Genomic DNA, 23,373 nt, shown 5'->3' with positions numbered 1-23,373 from the left:
CATTTCCTTTTGTGAGTTTTTGTTCTGTGAGTTTTTTTTGGGTTTTTTTGTTTTTTGGTTTTTACGCTTACTCAAAGTTTTTGGTTTTTAAATGTATGAATGTATGTATATTACACAAAAATGTATGGCATAAATGTACGATTTTTTTTTTTCCAATAATTTCGTTTTTTTTTTTTTTTTTTTTGGTTAATCCAAATTCATGTTCATTTTTTTTTTTTTTTTTTTTTTTTTGGGTTTTTAAAATATATCAAGCGATTGCACATTTACATATATATTTCAGATAGTGTATATATAGAAATCATATATATATGCATAATGTTTTTTTTTACATACATATTTTGTGTGTGTTTTTAAGTAATTCAACTTAATTAATTTTGTGTGTGTGTTTCTTTTTTTTTTAAATTTTTCATACAATATTTTTTTTCGAGATTTTGTTTTTTTGTTTTTGGGTGTATACATTGTTTTTTGCTTCTTTTTTTTTTTTTTTTGTTAATAATGTAAATGTAAATTCTCAGACTTTAATTTTTAACTAAAGTGCACTACAAATACCAGAGAAAGTCAGTAGTAGTTAATTTTTAATTCAATTCAATTAAGTGACAAACAAAAAATAAAACATAATTTTGTTTTTTTTTTTTCATTTACTGCAAATAATTATGGGGTTTTTCTCTTTTTTTGTTTTATTATTATTATTAATAATAATTCGTATTCCATTTTCTTTTTTTTAAGTAAATCTTTTCAAGTTAAATATTTCGGCTAATTAAATATTTTTTTTATAATATTTTCCCGTTTCATTTTAATTTATACCATTCTTGTTTTTTGTTTGTATTTTTTTTGGGGTTTTTTGTTGTTTTCCTTTTTTGCCAATACAATAAGAAATTTAAAAAAAAAAAAGGTTAAGGGTTTCTTTTTTAAGATTTATTTCGTATATGCAAACATTTGTATTGTTTTTTTTTTTACAATCAAATGTAATCACAGTTTTATGTTTTCCTTCTTTTTATTTTTCTTTTTTTTTTCCATAATTTTTATTCCATTATAAACTCATTTTCATTTAGCTATTTATTTGACTATTTTGTTGTTGTTGTGTACTAGTGTGTGTGTAAGTGTGTGTGTGTATGGGTTTGTATGGCTTTATGGTTAAAAACACAATTGTTGTTGTTAATAAATGAATAGTTTGTTTAGAAGGGGGCGTGGTGCAAGGGGGGGAAAGAGTAAGTATGTATATGTATGTAGGTATGTTTGTTTGTTACTATGAACATTCTTTATGCATAGACAAAAACTCACCATGCTCTCTCTTTCTTTCTATCTCTCTCTCACTATCTAACATCCATCCTTCTATACATCCTTTTATCCTTTTCTTTCAGATCTTTTTAGATTTCTTTCTTCTGCCCTATAACATCATATTTCTTTGAGCTGATATTCTATTATAATCATTGACGTATCTGGGGCTATCAAACAGGCAAAGTTTGCCCCCTAAAGTATGCAATACTCAGTAAAAGAGTTCCATTTTTGAAACTTAATATTCAAATTTTGAATGTCCTGTAGTTAGAATGTTATTCTTTAAGCAATAATTGTTGATGGACCATTATTAAGCTTCAATTTGTTGCAAACACTGATTTTTTTGCTCTCCTATTGCATACTTTAAGGGGCAAAAGGTGCCCATTTTACACAGCCTTATACCCGCCTATGATTATATCAGATCTCAGACCTTCAATTCCAAATCCATGCCTTATGAACATCTCAAACTGATCATTTTGTTTGCTGCACTTTTTCCTTGTTGTTTTTTTTTTATTATTTAAGTATTAATACTATTACGTATTTTTTTTATATTTTTTTTAGAAAACTTTTTTCTTTATTTTTATTTTTGGTTTTTTTTTTTTTTTTTTGTTTAGAAATATTGCACAACGTTTGGAAAATGTTTCATTTTGTTTTGTTTTAAAAAATATTTGCATATCTTTTCTTTTTTTTAATCTTTAATACCTGAGTTGTTCATAATCGTTTTGCGCATGATTATTTCTAGATGCTTCTTCTTCTTCCTCATTGTTTTAAATACATATCGAAAAAATGTTTTTGTTTTTAGTTATAGTTTTTGTTGTTGTTGTTGTTGTTTTTGGTTGTATTAAATGCATGTATACATCGTCGTGTGAGTCTTGATAATGCCCTGAGTTAACTCGAAAACGTTCGTTTCGCATTTGGTTTTTTTGTTTTTTAATTTACATTTAGCTTAATATGTTTAAGTACATACATTCACATGTATCTGTGTATGTGTGTACACCGAATAATTTTTTTCTTTTTTTTTTTCATTCCAAATTTATGCTCAAATGGACAGAAAAGATAAACTAAACTTTTCACATATTTTTTTCTTGTTTTTTTTTTTTTTGAATAACTTTGCAGTTCAGCACCAAAAAAAAAAAAAAGTTTTTTTGATGTGTGTGTGTGTTCAACTCAAGTGGGACAAATTATAAAATAAAAATAAGTTTAAATATTTTTTTTTTTTTTTATATTTTATAGGCAAATGAAAGTCACACCAACTGCTTAGGGCAGTCTTAAAATTTTGTTTTTGTTTTGTATTCATTTTTTTTTTTTTTTACATAATTTTATGCCGAAAAATTTGTACGATTTTCTTTAACTTATTTTTGTATATATTCCATTAATTTTAAATTTAACTGCTAAATTTTGTTTTTTTTTTTTTTTTTTTTACCTGAAATTTTGTACTTGTCATTTGTTCCAAAAGTATTTTTTGTTGTTTTTATTCCTAACAATTTTGACTTCAAAAATTTTGAAGTGTGTGTGACCTCAAAATGAACACCCAAAACAAAATGAGAAACACAAAAAAAAAAGAATTTAAAAATGACATATTTTTGTAAATTTTTCTTTTCGATTTTGTTTAAATATAATTTGTACTCGCTTCGTTTTCTTTTTCTGTCTTAATTTACACATTGAGAGATTGAGAGATTAAGGAATGAAGAGGGGGGAAAGGGGGGGGGAAGGGTACACATCTATATTATTGAATACAAACACTGATCTCTTATCTATGCCAATATTATGTTTTTTTTTTTTTTTTTTTTTGGTTTTTTGAACTGAACTGTAAAGTCGCTTAGGCCTAAACACATTTAATTTCAATTTGTTAAATTTATTTCGCTTTACATATTTTCACTTAATATTTTTCCCTTCCATTCCATTTAGAGCAAAAATCGACAAATAAAAAAAAATTGTTTAAAAAAAAAAAATTGCTAAAAAAAATATTCGAAGAATTTTGTTTGTTTATGAAATAAAAAATTGCCAAATGTGATGTTTGTTTTTTTTTTTGGGTTTTAACATTTATTTAGTTGCGTAAATATAAGTTGTGTATTATTATTATTATTATTATGATTTATCATAAACTTCTATGTGTATACATACATATATATATACATATATATATATATATATATATATAAATTTAGTTGTAATTGTTACAAATTATAATGGGTATAAAAACAAGCCAATCAATTTTAGATACAGTAAACCAAAAAGAAGAAAAAAAATAAAGACGAATTAAATATATTACAATCGAATTTATCTTTTTGGAGCTTAAAACTTAAAACTTTTATTTACTTTTATAGTTATTTAAAATAACTTAAATGTTTGTTTGTTTGTTTTGTTTCTTTCTTTGTGTATAATGAAAAACTTTCAGAAAACGAAAATTCGAAAATTTAAAAACGAAAGGAAAACTAATTAAAAATATTTTACTTTGCCCATACAGCGATTTATGGATTTTTTTTAAAGTTTTTAAAAGTCATATGAAATTGTGAAATTTGTTTTTATTTTGTCTTGTGAAAAACATTTTCGAGTTTAAAAGTTTTTTATTTTTGAATAACCTCCGCTGCATGAGTTATTTTTTATTTTATAAATAATATTTTAAGCAAGATTTTTTATAATTCTTTAGTTTTCGTTTCTTCTATTTTCCATTTATGTGATGTTTGCAATTTCTAAGTACAATTGGCTTGTTATTGTTGTCTGTTTTTTTTAATTATTTAATTATATGTATACACACACATATATATATATACATATATATATATATATAGAGCATATTCAACTAAATATTAATAGAAAACAATTACTAACAAAAATATATAACAAAAATGTATCAATTTGTTTGCTTGATTCAATTGAAAACTTGATTATTTTGTACCTGTGCATAGCATTAATATTAATAATAATATTTAGATTTAATTATTACAATTACAATTAGAATTAGAATTATACCTGGCGTTTTTGTGTTTTTTTTTTTTTATACAAATCAAATTATAATATACACTATAAACTAAAAACAAACCGAAACAAATTATACAAAATTCAAATAATAATAAAGTTTAAAACAAACATAAAATTTTCTTTTTGTTTTGTTTTAGTTTAAGATTTTTTTTCTTTTTTTATATATATGTAGGTATACAGTTATTACTTTTTATCCTTTATTGTTGTTGTTGTTGTTGTTGTTGGGTTTTTGTTTTTATGTACAATTAAACAATGCAAAGTTAAAAAAATTTACATTCTTACTTTGCTTTTTGTTTTGTGTTTTTATTTTTTCATCATTTGGTAGACATTTGAAAATTTATTATTTTTCTTTTCATCCGATAAATTTTTGTTGTTGTTGTTGTTGTACGCTCTCTAAATGCAAAATGGCGACATTTGTTTGTTTTTGTTAATTTTAGTTAATTTTTGTTTTTGTGTCACTTACAAAGAAATTATTTTATGCCTCTTGTCCAAAGTTGGGCCTAAAATTTGTAGTTGTAGTTCATAAATATTTTTTTTATTTTTAAATTTTACTTTTCGTTTTGTTTTCTTGCTAATGCATATACCTTAAATTTTTCTTTCGTTTTTTTTTTTCAGTGCCTAAAATTTTACATTAAAAAAGTTGAAATTTTTCTCAATTTTTGTTTTTTGTTTTGTTTTTTTGTTTACATTTATATTTTAGCCGAAAGTTTAGCCTAAAAAAGTGTTTTTTTGTTGTTTTTTGTTTCTTTTAGAAAAAGTTTTCTTTGTATGTATGTGTGTGTCCGTGTGTGTGTGTGTTTAGTTTCTGTCTGTGTTTTCATATTTTTCTTTACAATTTCATTTATATGTTTTTGTGTTTTTTTTTTTTATAACCATGAGGGTTTTTTTTTCTCTTGTTTAATTTAGTAAATTTTTGTTTCTTTTTTTTTTTGGACAGTTACGCTTAGCTCATGCAAAAGTATACCGTTATTTGTATTCATCATCTTGTCAATTTTTGTTTTCACTTTTTCAAACTTAGACTTAAATAATTTCTTTGTATTCTTGTTGTTTAGATTAGATGTGTAAGTTTTACATATATTCATGTATATATATATATATATATATTTTTGCTGTAGTTTTCATTTTTTGCCTCATTGGTTGCTTTGCCAAAATTTTATGTGATGTACAATTTACACATAGTCATCATCATTTACATCATCATCATCATGTAATGATGAATATAAATTTTTTTTCACTTGCATCTTTTCTACACGTTTTAATTTTGTTTTTTGTTTATGATACGTTTTAAATGTTAGAATATTTAGCCAAAAATTTGTTTTATTCTTCTCAATTTTACATTAAATGTGTTTTTTTTGTGTGTGTGTGTATTTTGTTTGAGTGTGTTAAATTTAGCGCATATTTACAAAAACCTATTTAGAAATAAAATTTGCTTTGTATATTTATAACCGAAAAAGTTTGCGTTTGCCAAAAAGTTGTAATTTGTTTTCATCATCATTTTTTTTTTAAGCCAAAGAAATAAATTTATGTTAATTTTTCATGATTTTTGTAAATATTTGTGTTTGTTTATGCCAAAAATTAGTTGCTGTGTGTGTGTAGTTAGATTAAGGAGTTTGATTGTATGTGTGTGTGTGTGTTGAGAGCTTCAGAGTGTTATTAACGGTCACCATTTTACACAAATGAAAATTACACTGGTCAACCAAAGCAAGAGACAACTTAAGCCAAAGTTTGATTATTTCTTTATAGACTTTTCAAATTCAATACTTGAAAGCTCATCTAATAAAAGTATTTAGTCTATCAAGTAAAGTAGTTAAATGATAGTTGAATCTGTCAAAGTTTATCTAAGCAAAATGTATCTGAATCCTTTTAACCTTTTCGAAGAATCTATTCGAAGAATCTATATTTGAGGAAAGTAGTTTTCTTCTTTTCTTTAGTTCTCTTTCTTTTCGAGACTCTTTGATTTAATTCTTTTCCATTTCATAATTTTTTGTAGTATTCAAAAAGTTTTCTCAAGAAATTCTTTACCTTTGAACACAAATTATTTCCAACTATATTGAATATGGGTTTATATTGATTGCAAAAGTTTTTCCTTATCTTGAAAAAGAAATCTTCCTCCTTAGGGAAAAAGCTGTCTCAATATTTTGTTGACCAGTGTTGCATAACTTTTATCATTTTTAATAGTAGAGATAAAACTTAGTTTTATTGTAAATGAACTCTTTGATAATATTGAATAAAAAGACTATAATTAAAGGGTGTTTCTCATTCGGTTTCTATTCTTTATATGTAGTAGAGTGTTTCAAGCAGTCTATGGCATTTCATTTCACTTTCTGAGGTAGTTTAGTTTACTATTGCAGTACTGGTTTTTCTTTCATTCTTGGGATTGATTGGTGTTTTTTTTTTTTTTTTTTTTTTTTTTTTTTGATTCTTGCTATTGCTCCACTGTCTTTTTTTTTTGTTGTTTTTGTTTTATATAACGCATTAGATGTACTATGTATGAATAAACTGAAAATAAATCTAAACGATAATTAAGTTAAAAAAAACGAAACATTTCTACAAACTAAAATTGTTTTCGATAGCATCTTTTAAAGACAACAAAATGTTTGCTTTTTGTTTTCCATTAATCGCAACGATTCTCAAATGATAATAAAACCAATTTTTTAAAATCGACAATCGACTATTGAAAAATAGAGAAAACAAAACAAAGAGGTAGTTGTTTTCATCTGAGGTATATGAGTTCCTGAGTTTGATTTCAAATACAGATAAACTTATGATGTACATACTAAATGTATTTGGATAACGAAACGCGTCAACATTTAACGCAATTGAATTTGTTAACTTTCAACGTACTTAAAAATAAAATGTAATTCAGACTCCAGAGAACGTTGAGAGCTAAGCAAATTGGGCGTCGATTGTCGTTTCGATTCCAAAATACAATAAAAAAAAAAAATAAAATTTAAAGAGACTAAAAATGTTTAAAATTATTTGTAAATTATTGCAATTAAATTACACAAAAATTGCTCAACTTAAACGGTTATAGAATAATAATAGAAAAAAATAAAAATAAAAACGAAACCGTACATTAAGTGTTATTTAGTTGTTTGTTTTTGTTAGTTTTCACTGTGTATATATATGTGTATGTGTATGTGAGTGTGAGTGTGTGTGTGTGTGTGTGTGTGGGGGGGTTTCGGGGCAAATTATTAAACCAAAAAACTTTTGCAACGTTTGAAAAATTCAAATCTCAAAACGTTGCACATCACAGAACAAACTGGGTTTTTTTTGAAGGGGGGAGGGATTGTTTTTCTTTAAGAGGCTCTACTAGGGGGGTTATGTGTGTGTGTGTGTGTGTATGTGTGTGTATTTAGCTTTAACAGTTTTGTATTTTTTTCATATATATATAGTTAATATAAAATATTTTAACATTTTCAGTATTGTTTATTTTTGGCTATTTATTCAATTCTGTTTTATTTTCAGTGTTGTGAAATACTATTTGAGTTTTGCTATTGTTTATATTTATTTTGTGCTAGAATCACCCTGTTGTTGTTGTTGTTGTAGTTACTTGTTGAAATCAGAAATTCAATTGCAAACATTTAAGGACAAAAAAAAAAGAACATAAAAAATAAAAACAAATATTTAATAAAAAGTTTTCCCTAACAATATGCGCTTCATAATTCGGTTTTTACTTTGCTAATTCTAATAAGTTGTTGTTGTTGTTTCTTCCTCTCATCATTTCTATTTACACAATTTTTTTTTTTTTTTTTAACTATTTTACAGCATTTTTTTATTTGGTTTTTTGTTTTTGTTGTGTTTTTGCAAAAATCATAGGTTTAGCCGAAATTGTTGAATTTTGAATTTGAATTTTGGGGTTTTTTTTTAGGTTTTGTTTTTGAAAAATGTTTTCCAAAGGTGTGCCAAAAAGTTGTTTTTGATTTTGAAAATTTGCTTGTGTTGTTTGTATTCTGTATTCCATAAGCAAAGATCGAACTTTTATTTCAATTTTTTTTTTCGGGTTCAAGTTGTTGAATTTAAGTGACTTTACTTTGCTTATTGATACAGGGTATACAAAAGTCGGTGCACCGACATCATCTGTATTGACTGTTTCGTTTGTTTGCTGGTTTAGAACGTTTTTGAGTGGTTTTTCTTCTTTTGTTTCTTTCTCATTTTATCATTACAATTAAAAAATAATTACATTATTCTTCCTCTCTTTTCTTTCACTTTTAATGCTTCTTGCTATTTTCTTCTGTTTTTTTTTTTTTTTTTTTTTAAATATATAAGCTTTACTTGATTTTTTTTTAATATAAAATTTTACTAGTAGTCATTTATGTTTTTATTTTAATTAAATATATATTTTTTATAGGCACCCAATTTACCAATTGTTTTATTTGTGAGAAAAAATTCCAACTCAATGTAGGTGGGGGGATGGTGGGGGAAAAACTAAAAATTTCCTTTTTTTGATTTTGCCGAAATGAATAAAAAAAAAACCGCTTAAAGTTTTTTTTTTTTCTAAGAGTGAGAGAAATTTTGAGGCCTAAAAAATGTTTTGTTGCTTGGGACAAAAAATGGAAAATGAAAATTCTCTTTTTTTTGTTTTTTTTTTTTTACTTATTTGTTGCTGAAGACTCGATTCTGTTGTTGTTGTTGTTTTTCTTAGGGGATTTGTTTTTTGTAGTTTGCTCTTTCTATTTTTTTTTTTTTTTAGAAATTTAATAAAATTATTTACAAAAAATCTGGCAAACCACAACACAAATTTTTTATTTTTTTTATATTTTTTGTTGGCTGTCAAGTCTCGCGCTTAATTAGTTATAAAAAATTATGTTATTTTTGTTGTATATACTATTACGTTTTTGTTTTTGTTGTTGTTTTTTTTGTTTTTTAATTATTGCAGGTACTTGTGGTTGCGGTTTTGTTGCTATTGTTGCTTTGTAGTTTTTTTTTTGTTTTTGTAGTTTTGTTTTGTGTTTTGTAGTCAGCTATTTTTTATATTTGTTTTTTGTTTCATCTTTGATTTGAGGCAACTTTTTGATATAAATTAAAGAATCGAGAAAAACACACACGAAATAATAATTGGTTTACATATATATATATATATCTGTATATATAATTATATCTTATCGGCTGACTGTACCAATCAAAAACGTTCAAACTTTTCATATTTTAGTTTGCTTTTCTTTTTTGTTTGTTTGTTTCTTGTTTAATTAGCACCCTGAAAACAATTTTTCAGCCGGATTGCATTATTTTATTCTCTTGTTGGATATATCTCGTATTTTCTTTCAGTGTATGCTTCGTCTTCTATCAGTTTTTGTCTGTCTGTTTTGTGTAAAAGTCGTTTAAACAATAATAAAAATTAGAATTGATTTAGTTTTCGACATCAAATACTTGTCTGTGTGTGTGTGTGTGTGTGTTCGTGCATGGTGTGCGTGTGTGTGTAAAAGGTGTATGTGTGTGTTAATGTTGATAATAATTACGATTAGTTTAATAGTTAAACATATTTGTTTTTCTTTTAAGTTAGTGTTTAGTTTTTTAGTTTAGTTTTAGTTTAGTTTTTGTTTCTTTTTTGTTTTTGTTTTTTCTTGGTGGTCTCCGAGGGCAACAGCAGTTGCAACAGTAGTCAATCTTCTTCTTCTTCATCTTCTTGGTGGCGCATTTCGTAAACGTTTTGTAAATCACTTCTTCTCCCTTCTTTAACATCTTCTTCATCCTCTCTTCATCTTTTCTTAACTAAATTATGTATTAAGCTTATTTTGGAGTGGGGGTCAAGTGGTTGGGGGGTGGGGGATGGGCGGGCATATCTTTTCATCATCATATTCATCAACTTATTGCTGTTCCACATTGATCTTGGGCGTTGAGGTCAATGTGGGCATCTCATGATTGGGCGGTATATTATATTGAGGGCTGGTTATATTGGCTAACTCTGGCTCCGGCTCGGGTTCACGTTCACGTTCACCGTCGCCTCCTTCTTCATCATCATCGTCGTGCTGTGTTTCCGTTAAATGCATATGCAAATGATGACCATCGTCATCATCGTCTTCGCTATCGGAAAGTGGCTCGATCTTTGGCTCAACCACAACTAATTCGGATTCTGGTTGAATCTCTGGCATCGGTTCATCCACATCCATTTCGTTGTGCTCACCACATGACTCACTGCCATCTGTTGTGGCTGTTGTCGTATTTGTTGTTGTTGCCGTTGTGGATGCGGATGATGCGTTTGTTGTTGTCGTTGTAACCGTTGTGTTAGCCGTAGTATCCATGGCCTCAGCCTCCGCCTCGGCAGCAGCGGCCTGCTCCTGTTCAGCGGCCATTGCTGCCTTAATCTGTTGAGATAATTCAGCATGAATTTTCTGTTGTTGTTGCTCAAAGCTATAGCTTGATGATGATGTTGTAGATGTTGTTGTTGTTGTTGTTGCATCAGTGCCCGCTGATGCAATTATGCCCACTCCCACTCCAGTGCCAGCTCCATCGCCTGACCCAACTCCTTCTCCACCGGCGGCCATCGCATCCCGCCGTTGCATGCATTTCTCCAATGCCATTTTAAGTGATTTACGTTTACGTTGCTTCGCTGCCTCCTTATGCGCACTCATGACTACTGCTGCCGCTGCTGTTGCGGCTGCTTCCTATGGTGAATGATTCGCGGCCGCTGCTGCCGCCGCTGCTGCTGCCACATGGGCCGGTGCAATAGTTGCTCCAGCAGCCAATCCGATTTCCTGCTTATGCTCGCGGGCAATGTGACGCCTTACGGTATTATTACGGGTGAATGTTCGCTCACAGAACGGACAGGGCACTCGTATACCTTGATGCCGTTGACGTATATGTGCTCGCAGGTTTGTCTCATAGCCATATAGACGATCGCAGTACAGACATTTCAATTTCTTGCCATCCGCCGTATTCACACTGTTCTTGTTGTTCATCTTGGTGGCGTTCCACACATTCAACATATCGGCTGGTGCTATTGACGATAGATTACCTGAAAGCGAACCATCTGCGTTCTTTAAGTTCTCGAGCACAGCATTCGGTGTGGTTGCCGATGAGGTATTTGAATTTGGTGGCGGTGGCGGTGAATAATTTGAATTCTCCAGCTTAACACGTAAATCTTCGGCACCATTCTAAAGGGTAAGACAAAAGTTTTAGCAAGGATAAGCATATAAATTAGTTTTGGTCTTATACTCGACCACCGCATATTGGGCCAGATAAAATTTTCAATTTGAATTGTAGTTTATGCCAAACAAAAAAATGATTCCGGCCCAAAAATGCACCGCAAAAGAACTCACATCTGTTGACTCATCCATTAGCTCGCGTTCATCATCGTTAGCCTCATTGGCACTGCCATTATTACGTTCCGATTTAACAATACGATCTAGGCCACTTGGAGCACTGCCATTGCCTGCTGTGGTGCTTGGACTGTGATTCTCATAGCGGCTACAAAAAGAGGAAGAAGGAAATTTGTTAGTAAATTCCTTGAAAATAAGACCAAGTAAACACTCACCTCGACTGTGGCGAAGCTCGTTCCGAGTGCATGGTATCCGCCTCAGTGGGAGCTGTTGAAGAGGCACTCGATGATGGACGATGATAGGGTTGCTTATTAACTGGGCTCGGGCATTCGGACGATGAGTTTTTGGATCCATCACGTAGCACACTGCCGCGCAATTCCTGTTCGGCGTATGGACTGCGCAGGACACGTTTGCGCAATGGCTCTGTGTACATGGGGCGGTAAATGGTTGGATAGCCCATCGATGAGGTCGAACTACCCGGTCCTGGATGCATCAATGAATCGCATTCCTGTTTCAGGTTACCCGTCGATCCACCCAAATGCATAGATGAAGCAGCGCCAGCGCCGCTACCTAAGCTAATAGGTCCATTATTACCACCACCGAGACCCACACCATTGCCGCCAGCACCGGCACCAACACTCAAGGGTCCCATTCCAGGGGCACTGCAACTGATGATATTTCCACCGGCACTGCCACAACGATCCAATGCATTGGCACTGGCCGCCAAGGCGCTCAAACCGCTAGCTGCCACACTGGCAGCAGCAGCCATGCCTCCGGCAGCTGTAAATCCAGCCAGGCTGAGGCCATTGCCATTGCCCAGGCCACCGCCAGTCAAGCTGTTGCCTGAGGTGCCAATTGCTCCGCCAACGCCAATGCCACCGACGCCGCTGCCACTGCCGCCTCCGCCAACAGGACCATTGCCGCCGCTTAAACTGTTGCGCATGCTGCGACGTCCAGTGGGTGAGTCCAATGGCGAGGTATCGCCGCCAGCGACTCCCCCACCACCCAAGTGATGCTGTTGTTGGGCCTGTTGGGCAGCCAAACGGCCGGTTTCTGTGGACAAGCCCTTGACCTAGAACCGCGAGAGAGGGAGAGAGAGAGTCAGTCAAGATCGTCTAGAGATATGACAGAGAATCTCAGAGACTTACCTGCAAACTCTCGGCGGACTTGAGAAAACTGTTGAGAGCCTCTTGTGATACATGCACTTCTCCCTTATACATAAACTCCAACAAGGCGGCCATATTATCTGGAGTTGTGGCCTCCAAAATAATGACACATTGGCCATTTGTCGGCGTTGTCTCGAATAGATCGGCAAATTTCTTCGAGCAGGCTGCCAATATGAGTTTGTGTGCTTTGAAAACGGCGCCTGGAAAAAACAATTTGAGGAAAGTGTCAATAGAGTTGAGCATATTGAGACAAAGTGTTTGAAAAGTTGTTCCCATACATTTAAATTTGAATTTATTCCCTAATGAATAAGCCTAACGTCTCTTTTTTGATAATTTAAGATAAATATAATGGAGAAATAATGTTAATATGTACATCAGTTACAATTCTTAAAGAAATTAACTAAATATTTGTTTGAGGAACAAAAAAAGTTGACTTCACCTAGATTATGAAAATTAAAGCATACTTTCCGGCTGGCGAGCCATAAAAATGAGCCAACAGGTTGCGCTAAAATGCTTATTTGAGACCTTGAACTCGTAAAAATTATGTCAAACCCACACACATATACAGAAAAGGGCAGATGTATATACACATAGAATATACAATAATAAAAAGCCAGCAAAAAGGAAATGATTTTCTTACTTTTGGGTACACACACACACACACACACACAAAATGTCTGAGTTATTATTCAACGTCAATGTCGTCTTGGTCTTGGATTCCTTTTCTTTGATACCTGACTTGACACAACCAACACACCACCACCACCTTCATACACCCACACATATACACAAATACAACAAAGAAAAACTCCCCGCCGGCTGCTGTGGCGTATACGCAATATCAAAAAGCATCTCCCTCCACATCTATATGCTTGTGACTTAGTTCTACGTATATATATACTCTACCCTAATATAAGTATATTTTTATGAGTTTTTCTCTCGTTTCTACTTCGCCCGCCCTTCTTTCCCTCCCTCTCTCTCACCCTTCACCTTCACCGACTTCGCTTTCTTCTCGTTGTTTTTTTTTTTTTCGGCTATGTGTTACAATTTTTCACGCTTTTCATGCTTTTCCTTTTATGGGGCACTTGTTGTGTTTGCTTTGGCCTTTACTTAAGTAAAATTGAAATGACATTCGCACATTTGGTAACTTTATTTATGACCAAAAAATGTTCGTATACATATTCTCAAAGTTGTGACTTTTTTGTTAGTGAGTTTCCCTTTTTGTTGAGCAGCTGCAAAAAGCAAATGCAAGTGTCGTTTAAAAGGAAACAATTTCATCAGAAACTGTGTCGGATTGAAAAGGTAATTGGTTTGACTAAATGACTGACTGACTGACTAGCCCCAGATCAAATCACAGCGAAAATGAGTATTCAAGGTCGTACCACAAAACGCATTGCACGCGCCCATAGTGTCAACAGAATGTATGTATGTGCAGTATTGACTATCAAATACCCTGTATTGAAAAGGTATCTTTTTCTAGGTTCTAGTGTAAGCTAACTTTCGATAGCCAAAACGTAAAACTTGACTAGGATTTCATTTATCTTTAGCTTTAGATTCTTTTCGAATTCAGCTTAAAGTAAGTTCAATTCTTTTTGAATAAATAGTTTGGATGGACTAAAATGCCCACCTTGTGTCATTTTGCAGTATCAAAATCAGAGAAACAAAACAATGCGCAATAACATAACGCAGAAGAAATAGTAAAAAAAAAAAGTCGGAAGCAAAACTTTGGCATTTGCCATACATTAATTAGCGCGTAAATTATATGCCGATCAAGAGTTGGTTATATAATCGTAAACACAGAACTACGTAAATTGCATTTGGTTTCTTTCTCTCTCTCTCTGTTTCTCTCTTGTTTACTCTACCAAAAACAACTTTTATTTTGAAATGATTATTTCTTTTTCTTTTTCTTTTTGGTTTTGTTTTATGTCGATTCTAACACTTGATACAACAGAAATTGGGTCACAATCGCGAAAAAGAATGGAGACAGAAAGAGGCAGAGAATAACGTTTGATTATACGACACACTGCATATGTATATGTATGTATGTGTGTATATATATTTGGGTATAGCCAAAATTGATAAAGAAATATTATACAATGATTGGATTGTGTGTTTTTGGGCTTGTTTATGTTTTTGCCTTACATTTTTCGGTTGTTTTTTTGTTTTCTATTGTTTAGCAATGCATTTCTACGTTTTTATATATGTGAATCTAATCTCGACGATATTTTGTTTTTCTACTCTAATGATTCATTTTTAAATTTAGTTTTACTTTGCTAGTCATGACCAACCAAACAAGAGCCACGCGTATTTCAAGGTAGATACTTATTCTTGTCTATGAAATGAATTTTTCTTTGGTTGGGTTGGAAAACTCTTGGGTAAAATTTTGTAACATTAACTAAAAGAGATTTGAAATCAAACAAAGTTCTTTGTCTTCGTCTTTATCATCTACTACCTTATCTATGTACATCTTTTATCGTTTATATCCACCGTTTATAATACTCATCTTTTCCATCAATATATATTCAATCGTTTATGCAATCTATTCAATCATCTTTCTGGCAAATGACAGAATGAATAAATGTTCATCTACTCTATTCTAATAGTTCTTCAACTATTTTATCAGTTTTATATGCTTTATGTTTAATGTATCTCAACATTGATTATTCTCTTTAGTACCAAGTGTCTTCATATATGAATTTTGTAACTGTCGTTTAAATTAGTAAAAGATTCTTTTTTGTTGCTTCCTCATTTTTGCATTAGGATGATGTGTCCCACATTTAAAGTGAATCAATAAATCGACTTTCCTCAAACGATTTTTATGTAATCAAAGAAGAAAAAGGCAAATTTAAGACAGAACAAAAAAAAAAAAAAAAACAGTAGGAACAACAAAAATAAAGATAAACACACAAAAGCAACAAGACGCACATAAAATTGAGCTACTTCTTCGATGTCTCTCCGTCTCGCTCGCTCCCACTTTGCCTTTTTGTGATGGCTAATAAGCCCACAAACCAGAGGGCCAAAAGGCAGACATTGATTTTTTTTGTCGTTTTTCGCTTTGGTTCTTCGTTTTTTTTTTTTTTTTTACTTTGCTTTTCCAGAGACGCGAAATGCCTTTTATGGTCCTGACTCCTGCCCTGCCCTTGTGCCTTTGCCCTGTCCGCCACTAGTTGTCCTTGTCTGTTGTGTGTTTTGTGTCTACTATTTCATTTACAGGACGACTTTACTACAGTTTTATGCTTGGGCTTATTAAATGGCATATAAATGCGGGTGAAAACACTCTCGAGAAGCATTTAGCAAGACATACAGACAAACAAATGTAGGTAGACTCTTTTTAGATATGTAGATATATATATATGTATATATATAAATTTATTTACTATTGACTGAGGTCAGTGTTCTTGTTTGGGACCCTTTTTTTTTTTTTTTTGCTTTTTGCTTTTTACGAATTTTGATTTGGGTTTAAATGCTTTTTACGTTTGTTTTATATTTATATCTTAAGCTTTAAATATACTTAAACTTAAGTTCTTTGGCAAACGAAGAGCTTTAAGACAACAAAGTTGTGTTTGATAAATGGTTTCTTCTATTGGTTGAGGTGGTAAAAAACCAAATTTAAAATTTAATTTATCATTTGACTTGTGGGTTTAGTTTGATTGTAAGAGTTTTGCTTCCTATATTTCCTTTATTTCAATCTGTATAGGCTCTTGCAAAATTTGAAGTGACTGAGTAGACTTTAACGTCCTTTCTCCTAGAAACAAATGTCATACAAAGTCCAATAACAGACGTTTTCATGTTAAGGGTAGAATAAAGAATAAAGGCAGAGAATACATTTAAAGTTGCAACTTTCCACACTTGGATTGGAGGGTATCATAAAGTCGTTGCCTTTAAGCCCACCTTATGCGTTGAGGATTTGATTTTTGCTGAATTGATTGAAAAGCTGGCCTCGGCTTAGGTTAGATGACAGAGATAGGGAAAGATGGCATAGAAAGGGATGTAGATACATAGAGAGAGAGAGAGAGAGTTTATGTGAGGGCCAAATACTCAGACGGCCAAATCCTGGAAACCCTTTTTTTGCTGTCCTCCCAGCCTCTACTCTACTATGTCGTGGTTGTTGCTGTTGTCATTCATATCAATCGAAATGCTACTATTTTTGATTAAAAAATTTCACAGTACATACAGGATTCAGAGAAAGGATTCTCCAGGAGTCTCCAACTCTACGTTTTCTCCCCCTTCGCTTAGATTTTATCCCCTGCCTGAGTTTTAATTGTGGTTTTTAATATTTTTTCATTTCCAATATACATATATTCCATATTCATATGAGTTTTGAATCCTTTTTTTTTTTGTTTTTCTGACTGTCCATTTTGAAATGAAGCATTAAATATTTGTGAGTTGCTCTTACTTGAAAAACAAATAACGTATGTTTTCAATTGTTTTTCATATTCATTTGTGTTACCCTTCATTCTGTCTCCCCGTTTGTTCTTTTTTTTTTGGTCAGTTTAGCACTTGAGAAATGAGCATTTTTACAAAATGAACATTTGCTTGGCCCTAGGCGAGATGAACACATTTCCTATATTTTTTTTCAAAATTTATTTTGGGGAAGCTTTTAGGGGTGATTATTTAGGTATTAAAGCCAGAAAAAAATCATAAATTCTAAATTATTTCTGTATTTGTATTCTCTTTTAAAGACCAAATCTTCTAAAATCTTCTAAGAACTTTATTAAAAATTAAAATTTTAAAAAATTCAATAACACTTTCTCCAATTTGAAAATTACTTAACGATTAAACAAAACGAACAAATCTATCGATATACATAATCGATAATTTCGATTGAATTATCGTCTAATCGAAATCTCTAACCTAACAGTGACTTGTGAAAATGTTTTGAGTTCAATGTCAACAAAAATAAATAAATAAATGTAGTTTGTTGCTGTTTTTGCCAGAACTTACCATCACAGGATAATGTGACATCGGCCAATAGATCTGATTTGAATAGATTTGAGAATGTTATTGCCAAATTGGACGAATAACTGTTCCACTTAAGGCAAAATTGCTGTTGTGGATCCATATTTTATATAGTTATTATATTGAACGCTGCTTTCTCCGCTAATGATGATGATTGTGATGATTCAGTTTCCTTGTTCAGCATCCACAATAATTGATTTGTTGAATTTTCAATTTAAATCAATTTATTATTATTTGGTTTTTATGTTTAGTTATTAATTTTTGTTGGTTTTCTTTTTTGTTTTGTTGTGTTTTTTGTTTTTCTTTAGTATTATGCCAAAATGGAATTTCGTGGACTATTGTTGCAGCTGTCAATGGCCAAATAGCGAGAGAGACTAAAATGATTTTGCTAATTGAGCCACTTGCCTGCTACAACAGTATCCTTAGCCAAAGGGAATTTTGCAATTGTATGCGTAATTTGTGTGTGTTGGTTAACGTTGGATGTCGTCAATTTTGTAAGCATGAAAAATTCTTTGAAGATATTTTTCTTTAGATTTTCTCCTTCTTCTTCACGTTTTCTTGCTTTTACTTTTCTTGTGTTTGGTTTACTTTTGCTTTGCGTTTAAATTATTTTTTCCTTTTCTTTTTTATTTTTGTTTTTTTATTTATTTTTGCTTTTTGAACTGGGATATATTACAGACGACGCTTATTTAACTCCGTACACGACAAATGCTGCAACGAGAATGAGGAAAAAGATTTTAGTTTTGTTGTTAGATGCGTTTGACATGATGTCTAAATGTCATTGAAAAATCCAATGACTGCTTAGTTTTCCAAAAAAAAAAAAAGAAAATGCAATTTGCACAATCAGTAAAAAGTCTACTTGGTCTTTTTGAGTTAATCAAATCAATTTTTTTGCTTCGATTTAAATTTAATGGTTAATTAATATGAGTCAAGAGTGAGAATCATGGAAAACGTTCTAGGAAAGTGCAAATACTTAAGAGATTAACCTATTTGATGTCCATTGCCAACTATTGAATAAGACTTTAATAAAAGAGAAAAGACTTTCAGTTATTTAGCCAAAATTGCAAAATTGCCTCAAATTTCAAGATGCATTTATATTGAAGGTAATTCTATATATATGTATGTATATATATCAAATGCAATGCCCACAGGGGCACAACCCAATCAATTCGTTGCCAATTTATTAGAAATTAATCGAGCATTTAGAAGGAAGATATACGATTCAATTCTTGGAAAAATGTTGTACAAAAAAAAATGCCGACGACCCAAAGAGTCAAGACCAACATGGCCAAGATGCAACCGAAACCCATTTCGGAGTTTATATGCGTCGTCAGCGTCGTCGTCGTCTACAGTTTCCTTAGCCTTGGGACCTCTCTCTTTGGGTTATAGAATTCTTGGAAACTGCAGGTGACGTTTGGTCCTGGTTTCTGGTCTTTTTGGGATGTTATATACATATATATATATATAGTTGCATGGGATGCGCTTTTTTTCTCCGAATTTGTTTAATCGTTAGAAAAATGCGACCGCGCAAGTTTCTCCTTTTTGGCCAAAGGCCTGCTGTTATGTGGAAGCCGCAATTTTTCCCTTTTTTTTTTTTTTGCGTGTTCTTGTTTCTTTTTTTTTTTTTCTTATTTGCCTCTGGCGGTGTGGCAACTGACGTAGAAGGAGCAACACGAATCAAAATCAACGGTTTTGCTCGAAAGGAGGAAGAATGAAACAAAGTGAGTGAAAAGGCAGGTCTCTCTGCTGAGGCAAAAAAAAAAAGATATCGGTAAAAAGCTATTAAGAAATTCTTGGGAAGTTTGCAGTTTTGTGGCCAAGTTTGATTGGCAACTTCAACTAATGTTGAGGATACAGGCAAGAGGCAAATAAGAGGCAAGGGGCCATACATGGCAAGCAGTTAAAGGAACAGCGGGATTTTATTCTGTTTCTTTTGCTTCATTTTGATGATCGCAAAAATGTTAGCGGTTATACATATAGCAAAGGATGATGGTGACGATGAAGTAGGGAACTAAGCGTAGGGCCATGAGTTTAGCTTAAATCAAAGAGATTAAAGAATTTACCGTTTAGAGTTGCCTCTTAGTTAGCTTGAGGCTAAGACAATAAGAAAAGTAGGAGGAAAAAAGGCAAGACAAATGCAATTTTTGGAAATTTATTATCTAATAAAGTTAACTCTAAAGTCGCCATATAGTTTTTTGGCTTCATCTAGTTAGAATTCTCAGCTAGTTTTAGTTTTAAATTGACCTTAACAATCAGTTTTTACTAGTGAACTAAACTAGGTAGTTAAAGCAGTATTCTTAATAAACTATTTGATGAAAAGAAGTACTTATTCAGTTACTTTGACTAAAGTATCTATCATATTTTTCGACCATCGACTGCTAACTGCTTTATTTTAAATGTATCTGCTTACTTAGATTCACTTCCACTCTTATAGAATTAATTTAAATATTCTTCTTCTCATTTCTATTACGTAATTCTTTACATTTTTGAAATTTTATTCATTCATCTTGTAAAGCTTTTGCACTTAACTGTACAACTTTTGCTTAGGATTTGATTGAGTTTTACGCAGCTGCATTTGAAATGCTTTTTCAATTACACACAACAATAAAAAGAACCTTGAAGGAAACCAGGAAAAAGGTTACCCAAAAATAGAGCAAAATTATCAGCTATCTCTTTTTAACTTAGGGTTTTTTGTTTGCTGGTTTTTGGCAGTCAAATGACGACGCACCTGAAGGGGGGGAAATCGTAGCTCAGGTATCTGGTAACCTATCTGTTTTGTATTTCTTTTCTTTTCTCTTCCTTCTCTTTTAACAAAAGCCATGTGCGAGAAATACAAGAAAAACAACGCGTAAATCCTTTTCACACATACACAAACACACACAGGACTATACAAAAAGCTGCGTTCCTGGAAGATGATGAAGAAACAGCTTTTTTTGTAGTTTCTCCTATATACATACAGGAAAGGGGATTTTAGAGCTAGAGACCGCGATTGAATTTAGAAATTGGAATTGAAATTGGGGTTGATCTTTGGATTTCTCTCTTAGCCACGCACTTTTTGTTATTTCCTAATGCCAAAGACAAACAAAGACGACGACGACGACGACGACACAGAAAAAACGGCAAGTTCCAAAATGAATTGGGCAATGACATCACAATATTTTTGAAATTACGCAATAATTTTCAGTGTATACAAAAATGCAACGCAAATAAATATTGATATAAAATTCAAACAAATATTGTATTAAAGTGTTATTGTGTGTATATATTTTTTTTTTCTGGTATTTCAACTAATTGACCTTGTGCACTATTTAGACAAACATCAATTCAATTCCGTGATTCAGTTTCTTTTTTTGTTGTTCTGATACTCTAGCAAAAAAAAAGAGTAAACTAATCTGACAATTAAGTAGTGCATTGCATTGGCAAAAAGCTGTAAGTTATTCCAAGATCTAATGAAGAATCAAGATCACTTGAGAAGGTGTTATTCCAAAATGTCCTTAGACATTTGTAGAAAACATAAGGAAGAGTATTGCCTGTTCGTTGTTGTACTCAAAATGACTTTTGTTCACAGAAATTGTTGGTTATTTATTTAGCATAATTTTTTTTGACAGTGCAGTTTGCGGTGGAGTAAAGTGGTTTTTGGCACTCTCGTTTTCTTGTATTCAACGAATACATCTATACATTTTGATGACGCATTTCATTGATTTGTTTATCAATTTGATAGTTCCTCATATATGTGGTCAACGGAATGCAATAATCGTCAGTATCTTTATTTACTTTGGACCATAATACTTCAGAAGCTTGGCGTTGTGATTGTTTCTGCTTAATGGAGAAATAAAGAGTCTGTTGACAGGTCAAGTCAGTCGATAAAACGTATAAAGTGGCCTTACCTTCGACGATCGCTTACGCTTAAAGTTTAAGCGAACTACAATTAAGAGCACCACCAACATATAAACGAATAATATGGTTGAACATTTTTTGGATATATCCGTAATTTCTTCATGAGAAATTCGATTCTTTGTTTCATGAAACACAGTCATTGTGAATGCTAACTAAATGACTACTAATTGTAAGTTATGGTGTTCAAAAACGAATATTGAATTTATTGCTCAGAAACAGTGTTGAGCAGTAAGTTTGATAATGAAGTTTGGTTCATGTGTTGAGCAATGAAAATACTATAGGTAAATATTTACTTAAGCTACTCGAGATTTCTGTGTTGAAAAGTGGAAAAATCGGCTAAAGCTAGATCTCAGTGTTGGCAAAGGCCATTTTTAATTTGGCGCGTTGTTTAACTTTAAAATCTAGGAATATATATATATTCCCCGCTAAAAACATAAATTTCCTTTTGTTAATTACACAAAAACTACGAAATAAATCGCCAAGGCGCACCTGAGATTGGGCTCGTGGAGTTTGATGTGTAGTTTCAGCACGTTTTGGGCCCGAGTAGCTTAAGTTAATATTTAACATACTAAAAATTTATATTCTAGGGACAAAAATTGCAATTTTTTAGTGTTTTATGCATTCTACAATCGCAAAAGCTCAGAAACTACACGATTTAAAATTATGTAAACCTAATATGAAACCTTTAAAAAGAGCAAAGAAATAGTTAAAAGAGTCGTAGCATTTTAGGCAATTCAGGGTAAAATATTTGCTTAAATAAGAAATAAATAAAGTTCTTGTACAAATTTATGTGACCATCTCTAATTGTCATCGAAACTAAAATGCTAAATTGGCAAAAAACCAGTGTTGACTAAGTTATGAATTTCTAGAAACGGCACTTGTTACAATTATTTTTTGACTTGCGGCATTTCACTTTTGACTCTGGCACTTTTCCTAGAAGAGAGATAAAAACAATTACAGTCTAAAAGAAAGAAAGAACTTGCACAACACCGCAAAAATTGCTGACAGATGACAAATTTCAAATTCAAGAACCAAAAAGAAGACAAGAAAAATAGAAGCCGCCTTTGTGTCAGCAGTTTGAGCAGCAGCAACAATTTGCTGCAAGTGACAGGCCTGGTTAAGCAAAAAATACAAAAAAAAAAAAAAAAAAAAAAAACATTTTACTTCATCTCCTTACACATGTCTTGTGCATAATGGCGCAAAGTTTTTTCTTGCAACGATAACAGATGTGCGATAAATGTCGCATAATCGCACAGCACAGTCAAGACAGGACCAGCGACAGCTTCACTAAAGGGAAGGTGGAGGAGAGGCTTTCGGTCTTGATGCTCGATGATGCCCCGCGGTGGCTCACAGCACACCACATCAAAGCAATCGGGCCCCAGGATCTTCCCCATTGCATAAGAATGGACTTAAAATAGAAGCAAATACAAGTTGAGATTTCTAGACTTTGGCGGGAAGTCGAAGAGATTATGGCAACTGTCGGCAAATATATGTGAGTTATGACATCTTGTCGTAAGATTCTCATCATATACATATGTACCTTAAAAACGGCACGGGTGGTCGCTTCGATAATAGAAGGTGTGTGAAGTAATCTCTCTTACTCCCTCTGTTTCTGTGTCTTGTCATATTATTCAATATTTTGTAAGATCTTGCACATTTTTCTTCGATTGACAGAAGTAAACAAAACAAAAAAAAAAAAAACAAAATGGGAAGTTGTGATTTAGTTTTTTTTTCTTGTTTTTCTATTTTATCTCCCCCGAAATCCGCTCTTAAGGTAATTAGTTATGCACTCAAATGCAACCGCAATGATAATAAATGACTTGAGCGAAAGAAAA

At 31.9% G+C, this 23,373-nt stretch overlaps 1 protein-coding gene across 1 annotated transcript in view; it reads right to left on the bottom strand.

Moving 5' to 3' along the window:
- Positions 1-9,477: 9,477 nt before the first annotated feature.
- Positions 9,478-23,373, bottom strand: part of chinmo (Chronologically inappropriate morphogenesis) — a 57,379-nt gene continuing 43,483 nt past the window's right edge. The window contains 5 exon segments of the mRNA XM_068294459.1: positions 9,478-11,351; positions 11,517-11,664; positions 11,732-12,588; positions 12,665-12,882; positions 17,627-18,352. Of these exon segments, the coding sequence (XP_068150560.1) occupies positions 10,065-11,351; positions 11,517-11,664; positions 11,732-12,588; positions 12,665-12,882; positions 17,627-17,744 (2,628 nt within the window). The 5' untranslated portion in view covers positions 17,745-18,352 and the 3' untranslated portion in view covers positions 9,478-10,064.

This window comes from Drosophila tropicalis, unplaced genomic scaffold (genome assembly GCF_018151085.1).
Source record: "Drosophila tropicalis isolate 14030-0801.00 unplaced genomic scaffold, ASM1815108v1 contig_845, whole genome shotgun sequence".
NCBI classification, from domain to species: Eukaryota; Metazoa; Arthropoda; class Insecta; order Diptera; family Drosophilidae; genus Drosophila; species Drosophila tropicalis.
The sequence above is the reverse complement of the archived record's forward strand: the minus strand, read 5'-3'. Positions and strand labels throughout refer to the sequence as shown.